The sequence below is a fragment of the Dendroctonus ponderosae genome, unplaced genomic scaffold (genome assembly GCF_020466585.1).
Source record: "Dendroctonus ponderosae isolate FM_Combo_2020 unplaced genomic scaffold, Dpon_F_20191213v2 Dpon_F_20191213_7, whole genome shotgun sequence".
NCBI lineage: Eukaryota > Metazoa > Arthropoda > Insecta > Coleoptera > Curculionidae > Dendroctonus > Dendroctonus ponderosae.
This window is the reverse complement of record NW_026018916.1, coordinates 10,059,168-10,069,098: the sequence shown is the minus strand read 5'-3', so window position 1 is coordinate 10,069,098 and position 9,931 is coordinate 10,059,168. Positions and strand designations below refer to the sequence as shown.

General features: G+C 33.1%; 1 protein-coding gene across 1 annotated transcript; it reads left to right on the top strand.

Annotated features, from left to right (window-relative positions):
* Positions 1-482: 482 nt before the first annotated feature.
* On the top strand, positions 483-9,902 carry LOC109542826 (myotubularin-related protein 2). The gene is made up of 12 exons (XM_019912234.2): positions 483-821; positions 1,013-1,105; positions 2,800-3,009; positions 3,381-3,641; positions 3,698-3,836; positions 5,584-5,660; positions 5,723-5,859; positions 5,917-6,124; positions 6,184-6,354; positions 6,417-6,624; positions 8,555-8,736; positions 8,790-9,902. The coding sequence occupies exons 1-12, from the start codon at positions 708-710 to the stop codon at positions 8,910-8,912; spliced, it is 1,923 nt and encodes a 640-aa protein (XP_019767793.1). The 5' UTR covers positions 483-707; the 3' UTR covers positions 8,913-9,902.
* Positions 9,903-9,931: the final 29 nt, after the last annotated feature.

Genomic DNA, 9,931 nt, shown 5'->3' with positions numbered 1-9,931 from the left:
ACTGCTAAAAATTAAACAAAAAACTAAACTGAAAATCGTTATAATAAAAGTACGCGGGGACAAAAAATGTATATTATTAACTTTATTATATACTCTATATATATTAAAATTTGCTTTCTTGAGAGAAAGAATCCATAAATAGACGATATATATGTACTTAGATAAAACTATCAAAATTTGTGAAGGATGTTGATGTAATACGACTATCAATGCGCGGTTCAATTTGAATGATTATAAATAACAAAAGTGAGTTTCCAACCTTCTGCAGTTCATAATGTGGTTTTCTGACGAATTTTTGTTTTCAAGTGCGTATTGCTTGCGCGTTTGAATGTAAGCCCAATGTGCTGCGTTCCAGAATTTCAGGAAATTGTGTTGTTTTGCAAAGATTCTGGAGAATTCAGTTAATTTGCATTAATTGGAAATAGTTGACTTTCAGTTGGATGTACAAATTCAACGTGACATTAATATTATTTAGTAAACAAATAATAATTGTGCGTAAATAATAAAAGTCCAGTTCTATCGATCGTATATCGATAGGAAACACAGTAACAGAAGAAACATATGCCCAGCTGATAAATTACGTCATAGTTATATTTGTCGGCTACCTTTTATATGTGTCATATGGATGTCATGTCAAACACATAGATAGTTTGTTTATTTAATATGTTTAATAGTGTTTTTTTGCAAGTGGTTTAAAAGTCAAAGAAATGAGCAGAAAAACAGGAAGTTTGGAACTGCTCGACATGGACCCAAACCATTTTGGCAAAGAAAATTACCGTTCCGAAACAAAAAGCCTGAATTTAGGCAAAGGGCAAGATTCCGTAAGTACCTAGGTTTAAGGAAAAGTTGCGAAGATTTGCCCCCAAAATATAAATTAAGATTTAGGCACAAGAATGCTACTGAAAGCATTTTACTTGCAAATTTTGTTTACTTAATTCGTCGTTATATATTAAATAATAGACTTTGCGGGCGTAAGTAAGGAAAATAGGCAATAAGTGACTTACGTTTTTAGGCCAATTGGGGCAAGACTTCACCTAGTAAAAGCTACTGTTCTTCAAGTTCTACTTCAACCGAAAATGTTGTCTCCACATTAGAGAGGAAAAAGGTGGGTACACACTAACTTGCACTACTATAGTCTCGGGTGGTTGAGTTATTATTTGTTTAATATAACTGCTTAAGGAATAGCGTAACGCTTAAGTATTTTGGGATTCTTCGATGAATCTTTTAAGGAAGGGCAAAAACATCTGGTCATAACAAAGGAATTTTGTTTTGTAGAAAAACTACAACCTTTAGGACATATGTGAATGTCCTTCCTCGAAATGAACTCAAACATAAATTGCTTGAATATTACAATGTTATTACACAGTAGCATATTAGCTTGAATATTATTATGTTAAACCCAGTATGAGATAATCATTTTGAAATAAAGGAAGAAGGAGAACTGTACTTAAACATCTAATTCTATTTAAAGACATCAAATTAAAATTTACCAATAAAGCACTCACGTTGGATTCTATATGTTTACCAACTTTTCCATGAAAACACTCGAAGAATTTGCATTCGTATCCTCACCTGATGTAGTTAAAGTCGAGGTGTGTTATGGTTCTTGCTGAAAAAATCTTGAAAACCGACTAATTTTCACTGTAGATCAATAGTGTGCAGCAACTTATCGGCAGATCTTGAAAATCCTGTTCAATCTTAAACTGAACTCATTTTATTAATTAATTTAGTTTTTATTTACTTAGAAATTTTACATTTTACTTTTAACTGCTCCTTAATTAATAAAATGTGTATTAAAAACTGCATTACAATTTATGCAACTTGTGGTCTGGTGTGTGGTATACATATAAATAAATGAGCTTATTAGTAATCAGCACAAGTATTCTTTGGGTTAAAAGAATTGTGGCTCGATTTTAGCAAAATTGCTATATATTAAATTATTTGTTTCAATCTCTCCGTACAATAAATATTTCAATATTTAATCAACGTATAATTGCTTAGTAAAAAGAATATTCAGTAAAAAAAAATTTCATTTATAGCTTTTTTCACCTTCCAAAAACTCTTAGTTTAACATATACGTGTTAGATAAGCGGCAAGTGAGTATGGTAGGTATCATCACATGTTTTCTAACTATTAATAGGAAATATAAATATTAGATTGACTAAAATTAGCGGCCCAAAAATGCATAAAATGCACTGCGACGCATATTCGCTAACTTTTAACTGAATATTTTTTAAATCAATCCTATTTAAGGATACTATTTTTTAGAATCAGTTCTATTCTTGGACAGATTTAAAATTATATGGTAAGCAAAAAAATGTAATAAAATATGGAACAGCATGTCGAAATAGTGTCATGGTTTTTCGGTTAAAGTTTAAATCCGACTGCGGGCAAAATCGATTAGCTCAGACAGAAAAAAAAACAGACAGTGTTATATTAATCGTCTGGTGTGTTGTTGAGTTGGTTTAATGTTGAGTCGTTCGAAAGATATTTATTTCTATAAGCGGTCATATTTTCCACACGACATTTATTTAAACTTTTTTATTCCGAAAAAGGCTGCACTGACAGAATTAATAGTAATTTAGTAGTAATTTTAATTACCCCATGTCTAGTGCATAATAATATAAAATGTGTTATAAAAGTGCTGCATATTGCAGTAAAATTTATTGGTGCTATATAAATTTGATTTTCCAAGATTGACTGACTAATGTATCGGGATAGTAATTTATAGTAAATTGAATTTACTGTAAAATTCCTCCAATAAGTTTTTCTGTTTGCCAATTTGAAACTTTTGCCTAGGCTCAAGCAGCTTCAGAATCTGGTACTCTCAATCGGCCCGACGACTTGCCATTATTACCCGGAGAAAAGGTAACTGGACAAGCTAGAGATGTCACTTACTTATGTCCATATCAAGGTCCAGCCAGAGGGATGCTAACCGTCACCAACTATAAACTTTATTTTCGATCAGCAGATAAAGATTCAAATATTATTGAAGTGCCATTGGGAGTTGTAAGTATGAACTGAATTCTAATTTTGCGAGTTTTAGTTTAGTTTATACACCTTTTTACATAATAATTTAACTAATCTGATTAGAAGCTATTCAGTTTGCAACTTTAATTTAATTTAATTTAAAAATGTGAGTTTAATACTAGACAAACGTATAATTAATTTAAATTCGACCAACTGAACATTCTCGCTGATATATTCGGAATAGTGGTGCAAAGAACCCAATTAAATAATTCGATTAACTTTTATAAATATCTTCAATTAAATGTGCTATAGCTATACGATACAATACGAGACGTTCTCTCAGACGCATTACTTGGATTTTATGGTATCGCCCGCAGTTTTTCGAATGTTTATGTAATAAATCTCTATAGGTATCTCGAATAGAAAAAGTAGGTGGTGCATCATCAAGAGGTGAAAACGCCTATGGAATAGAGATATTCTGTAAAGATATGCGCAACCTAAGGTTTGCACATAAGCAAGAAAACCACTCGCGTCGCACTGTATTCGAGAAGCTGCAAAGATTTGCTTTCCCGCTTAGCTGTAAGCTGAAATTGTTCGCGTTTGAAAACCAGGAAGTTTTTAGCGAAAATGGGTGGGCTGTATATGAACCGATTGCTGAATTAAAACGAATGGTAATTACATTATTTTATATAGTAATTGACTTGTGTAAGACACTTATTGCTTTAAGGGGGTAAACAATGATATGTGGAAAATAACGAAAATCAATGAACACTACACGATATGTGACAGCTATCCAGCGGTTTGGGCTATCCCAGCTCAAACTAAAGATGAAGATATCCAGGTTGTTTGCAGTTTTCGCAGCAGAGGTACGATTTACACATACTGAATGAGGGCTCGGTTCCTTGACACATACTGAATGAGGAAATAGTACCTTTTCTCGCGCGGTGTATTCAACTTTGGCTTTACAAATCGAACACTCCCTATTTCTGGGGAGGACTGAGAAAAATTGCTACACAAAAAAACCTTAACCTACGAACCCTTGACAACATTCTAATGCAACAAAAAGCGTTTTAAAGATGATTTTATTACGAGTAATAAAAAAAATGAAGCGGAAATAATTTATTTTGAGACATTTTTTTTGGAATCCTTTCCAGCATCGACTTTGTGGTAGCTTTGTTGGTTTTTCTAGCGGCAGAACTCAACTTTACTTTGAATTCTGGTAGGGTTTTAGCTTATTTTTTCGTTTCTTTCAAAGCTCTTTTAATCAACGTCTAATGTCGTTCGATTGGGCGAACCTCTGGGCAACTTGGTGGATTGGCTTTTCTAGGCAACAAAACGACTATTCATTTGGCCCCATTCTACAGCTCTCTTACTGTGGCGACACCAAGCCAAGTCTGGCCAAAAGGAAGTTCAGACTTTATGTTGTTTCATGAATGGCAACAATATTTTTTGGACACACTATATTACGTAAATTTCGGTGTTTATCGTTCCTTTCGTTACAAAATATTTCTTTCTTCTTGGGAAACTTTGATTTTATCTTAGTCTTGAACCATCCATTGATTCCTCCGCGCGCAATATTTTTTTTGTAAAAAATCAGTTCAATTTTTGATCCCGTTTTTTTTTGCATCCAGATTCTTACTTGGAGTTTAGTCTGGTGTCGTCTGCACTTTATAAGTCTTGAAGCCCATTTTGGTTTCGATGAATTAGCACGGTTTTTGTGTGTAGCGATTTTTTCTGACTCAGTCCTTGTAAGGCTAGTCACTACTTACTACTACTAGTTTGCTTATAAGCCGCGCTGATGTTGTCCGCATAATGTTAACAAACTATTCGTTTTTTATGTTTTTTTAATTTTCGTTTTTATTTTGATCCTGTTGATCCTGTTTGACATCCTGTTGCACTATGCTCAATTCTAATAACTACGTTACTTCCTGCCTTACCGCGATATCAATAACCGCATCGATAAAATGATACATACATCAACTGCAGTGATAACAACTAGAAGCCTAAACACATTTTTTTCTCAGATGCAGGCAAAATCGATTTGTTATAATTACCTACGGTCAAATTAATAAAAAAATATATTTTTTAGTTAATTAAATTAAATTAAAAATTAAAATTTAATAAATTAATTTTAAAAAAATAGTCGTTTATTTACAAAAAAATATATTTTACGAAAAATAAGCTATCGAATAGAAGAAAATTGTAGTTTGTTTTAGGGAAGACACTGATAAAAGACAAACGTTTCTTAAACATACAATTCAAGAATTTGAGTATATCTTGGGTAAATACAAAAATCTTATTGGTGATATATAAAATAAATCTGTATGTAAAAACCTTCAAAACTGCAGCAAATCTATCAAAGACAATCAGAACTATCACCGTGACTCTGCTAATGCTGACAAATCCTGGCATTCTAATAGAAAGAAGAAACTCAACCTCTCTGAGATTTGTGATTTAGTGTTTTAATTTCAAAAATAATTAGTCACACCAAATATGCCATGGACTCATTTGTGCAAATGAAATTAAAATAGTTGCTTAAGCATGCGTTTAATACACTTCCTTGAAAATGTATGCTAATTCACGTTCTCAATTTCGATTGTAAACTTTTATCAGGAAGACTGCCAGTTTTGAGCTGGATTCACCCTGAATCGCAAGCTACGGTTACGAGATGTGCCCAGCCTTTAGTTGGGGTGAGAAGATCAGAAAACTTTTCGTAACATTTACGTATTATAATAGATTTGTAATAACGCAGGTAAGTGGGAAAAGGTGTCGAGAAGATGAGCACTACATTCAATTGATAATGGACGCAAATGCACAGAGTCATAAAATGATTATTATGGACGCCAGACCCACAGCAAACGCAATTGCAAATAAGGCTAAAGGCGGAGGGTAAGTAATAAAGAGAATTGAGGAAAAACATTCCATTTGGAACGAGGTGCTTTTTAGCTATGAATCTGAAGATGCCTACCAGCATGCCGAGCTGGTTTTTCTGGATATCCACAATATTCACGTTATGCGAGAATCGTTGAGAAAGTTAAAGGAACTTTGCTACCCCAATATTGAGGAAACCAAGTGGCTGAGTGGAGTAGAATCTACATATTGGCTAAAACATATAAAATGCATTTTGGCGGGTGCTGTAAGGATCGTTGATAAGGTAAACTTTGTTATTAAGTTACAAATAAAGGACGGGCCAAAATATGAAATGGTTCTAAGGTGGAAAACCACAAAACATCTGTACTAGTCCATTGTTCGGATGGATGGGACAGAACTGCTCAATTAACGGCTCTTTCAATGCTACTGCTCGACCCATATTATCGTACGATTAGAGGTTTTGAGGTGTTGATTGAAAAGGAATGGTTATCCTTTGGTCACAAGTTTCAGCAGGTAACTATTTGCTTGCCATTATCGTACGCGCTATCTATAGTGATATAATCTGATCATTGAAGCGCGTTGGCCATGGAGACGAACATCATAGTGACGCCGATCGATCACCTGTATTTCTACAGTTTATTGACTGTGTTTGGCAAACGACGCAACAGTTTCCTAACGCTTTTGAATTTAACGAGCATTTCTTAATTACCATTTTGGATCATCTGTACTCTTGCAGATTTGGAACATTTTTGTTCAATAGCGAGAGGGAGAGAGCTGTGGAAAGTAAGTAGTTTTTTTCAATAATTTGGAATGTCTTAATTATATGTTAAACAAGACGGACCTGGCGTATTGTTGTCGGAAGGAGAATATACAGCTATTTGCGAAATACAAAATCAGAAAGTGGTTTCAATGTTTTAGTTTCCCATCTGAAAATTACTTTAACATTAAGAATTTACCTGCTGTTTTATATGTAAACAAAAAAGTAGCAACGAAAACTAATAGGCAAATGGAAAGACCGTATAATTTTACTGATGGCGCTGTAAATTCGACACTGTAATCAGTTAACAATAATTCAATGCTTCTATATTTAGTTTTTTATGTATACAGGGTGGCCATTTTCTGAATCTTTGTATGAGTAACTTCTACATTTTTAAAGATAGAGAATCCGTTAAATGGGCAATATTGGGCCGAATTCGATTGCCTATTCACTACCGTTTTCAAAATGTAGGTGCCCGACTTGGTTCCTGAAATATCCTGAAAAGACAAGAAATCAACACTTTTTTAATTATCATATAATTTGTAAACTGCTTAAATAAGAAAAAAAGTTAAAATTGTCTTTGGTAGAACTTTTTGCGTTGAATTCAATAAACTAGCACTCGTTGTCATAATCAACTTGATTTACGAGATAAAAAATAAACTTATGTTTTTTTTAAATGGTAATCATAGTTGGCTGTGGGCCTTTTAAAATCCTTATCTTTTTCTGAATTTAACGATATAACTGTTTGTATGTTTTTCTCCTTTCGTTGCCGTAAAACTTCAAAAGAAGATGAAAAATGTGTAGTAGGCTATGGAAACAAGAACTATATTATCACACAAAGCACAAAACAAAAATGAAATAATTAACAGACACAATCATGTTTGTTGGGCTAATGAAAATCATCATCTAATTGAAAATAGGCGAGATCAGCGTGTTTTTTCTGAATGTCTGGTGAGGCTTTTTTAGTGATAAAATTATTGGTCCATTCTTTTATAATCACAATTTAAATATGGAAAGATATTTTTTTTCCGTTAGCATCATATCGCAAATTGGCATATTTTCAACATGATAGTGCACCTTCACACAACTCACGAGTTGAATCTGAAGATGCCAAAAAATGCCTGGACGTAAACGGAAGTCAATTTGAACATTTAATTTAAACGATTCATTATTGTTTTGTGCTTTGTGTGATAATACAGTTCTTGTTTCCATAGCCTACTACACATTTTTTATCTTCTTTTGAAGTTTTACGGCAACAAAAAGAGAAAAACATACAAACAGTTATATCGTTAAATTCAGAAAAAGATAAGGATTTTGAAAGGCCCACAGCCAACTATGATTACCATTTAAAAAAACACAAGTTTATTTTTTATCTCGTAAATCAAGTTGACCATGGCAACGAGTGCTAGTTTACTGAATTCAACGCAAAAAGTTCTACCAAAGACAATTTTTACTTTTTTTGTAATTTAAGCAGATTACGAATTATATGATAATTAAAAGTGTTGATTTCTTGCTTTTTCAGGATATTTCAGAAACCAACTCGGGTACCTACATTTTGAAAACGGTGATGAATAGGCAATCGAATTCTGCCCAATTTTGCCCATTTAACGGATTCTCTATCTTAAAAAATGTAGAAGTTACCCATACAAAGATTGAGAAAATGGCCACCCTGTATACCATGTCACTTTTTTGCTTGTAAGGTGAGATTTTATGGTTGGCGTGTGTCTATTTAAGTTCTGAAGAGCACAATTTAAAAACTAACCACAAATACAATGTAACCTTGACATGTTCTTCAACCAATATCTTCCTAGGTGGAAGTCGGCGTTGTGATTTGCTAATTTATGAAATAGTAATTTTAACTTTTAACGCCAATTTTGAATTAAACTGTATTATTTCTTAAATTATAAAACGTAAATATTATACTAAATTTCCAAACGTTTACGCATGTTTTTGCAGAAATCAAGGACAATACCGTTTCGCTTTGGTCATATACGAACAGCAATTTGGATCTGTATAGAAACCCACTTTATTGGGCTAATGCCAAACAGGAGCGTGTGCTTGTTCCCATAGCAAGTATTCGACATATTAAACTGTGGAAAGCCTATTACTGTCGGTGGAATCCTAGCATGCGAACGCAGGTAGGGCAATTGATTAAATACCCAATATTAAATGTTAATAATTGATACTTTAGGATCCTGTATATCAACGAATATGCGAATTGCTAAAGCTTAAAGATCAATTGGAGAACACAGCACAAGAGTATAGAAAGGAACAGCAGCAACGCATGACTAGAAGCAACGTCAGCCCTACATGATGTAAAGTGTTATTGGAAGAGGCTTTGGATTAAGACTGTAAAAAACGCAGTATTTTTTTCATCCATCGGAAATATTATCTGTTCATTTCTAGTTTAAAATGTAATCAGTAAAAAATAATATTCATACGTATGTATAAAATTACTAATAAGCCAGTTTATATTTTGTACCAAAAAGTGTGTTATTTGATTTGTACAGCTTTATTGCATATATATTAATTCTTAAATCATAAATATTGTTTTTATAACATTCTGAGATAGTTGAAATATTACTGAAAGTTAAGACGAAATAGTAGATTATAAACTGAATTGAAATCTCCCATGAAATGTGTGTGCACCCAATCGGATAAAGTTTTCTTCTGAAGGTCTGAGTCTATTTTGCAAAGCACCCACAGGGAATAAGAGAAGAAGCAGTCTACACGTTTCATTTGCATCACAGATCACAGAGGTTATAGATTGGAAACTGCCAAATACGCCTGTAGAATGCTATTTGTTGCTTATCTCAGCGGCTGCAATGAAAACTAAACTCTAATTTCCACTACTGGCAGAAGAAATCTTCTTTATCGATTGGGTTTACATCGAAATTTAGCGGGGTATTTGATTTCAGTTTATGACCTCTGTGATTTCCGTAGGTCTCAATAACATTTCAAGCATTTCATCATGCTCCTTAATTGTGATGTTTATGCTAGGGCTTCAATTAACATCACAATTAAAGGGCAATATGAGATACTCGAAATATTATTGAAACTTCAACGGAAATCACAGAGTTCGTAAAGTGAATACAAATCGCCTGCTAAAATTGTGTTCGTGTGAAAACTAGGGCAAATCGGGAAAATAAAGCACATTAATTTATCTCTACAATAGGTATTTATTAAACTAAAAAACCTAGAGATGTAATTTATATTGAGATTACATGAGTTAGATCGTGTAGTGCTTCAACAAAACTTGAAATAAGTTTTATTCACATTAAATAATAAATATGTTGAACAAATATGCAGAAGTGTTGATATAATCCAATTATT

Excerpts from the sequence above, each read along its gene's own strand:
- LOC109542826 (XM_019912234.2), top strand. The coding sequence starts at position 708 with ATGAGCAGAAAAACAGGAAGTTTGGAACTGCTCGACATGGACCCAAAC. Across the intron at positions 822-1,012 it reads TAGGCAAAGGGCAAGATTCC|GCCAATTGGGGCAAGACTTC; the intron begins GTAAGTACCTAG and ends TTACGTTTTTAG. Across the intron at positions 3,837-5,583 it reads TTGCAGTTTTCGCAGCAGAG|GAAGACTGCCAGTTTTGAGC; the intron begins GTACGATTTACA and ends AACTTTTATCAG.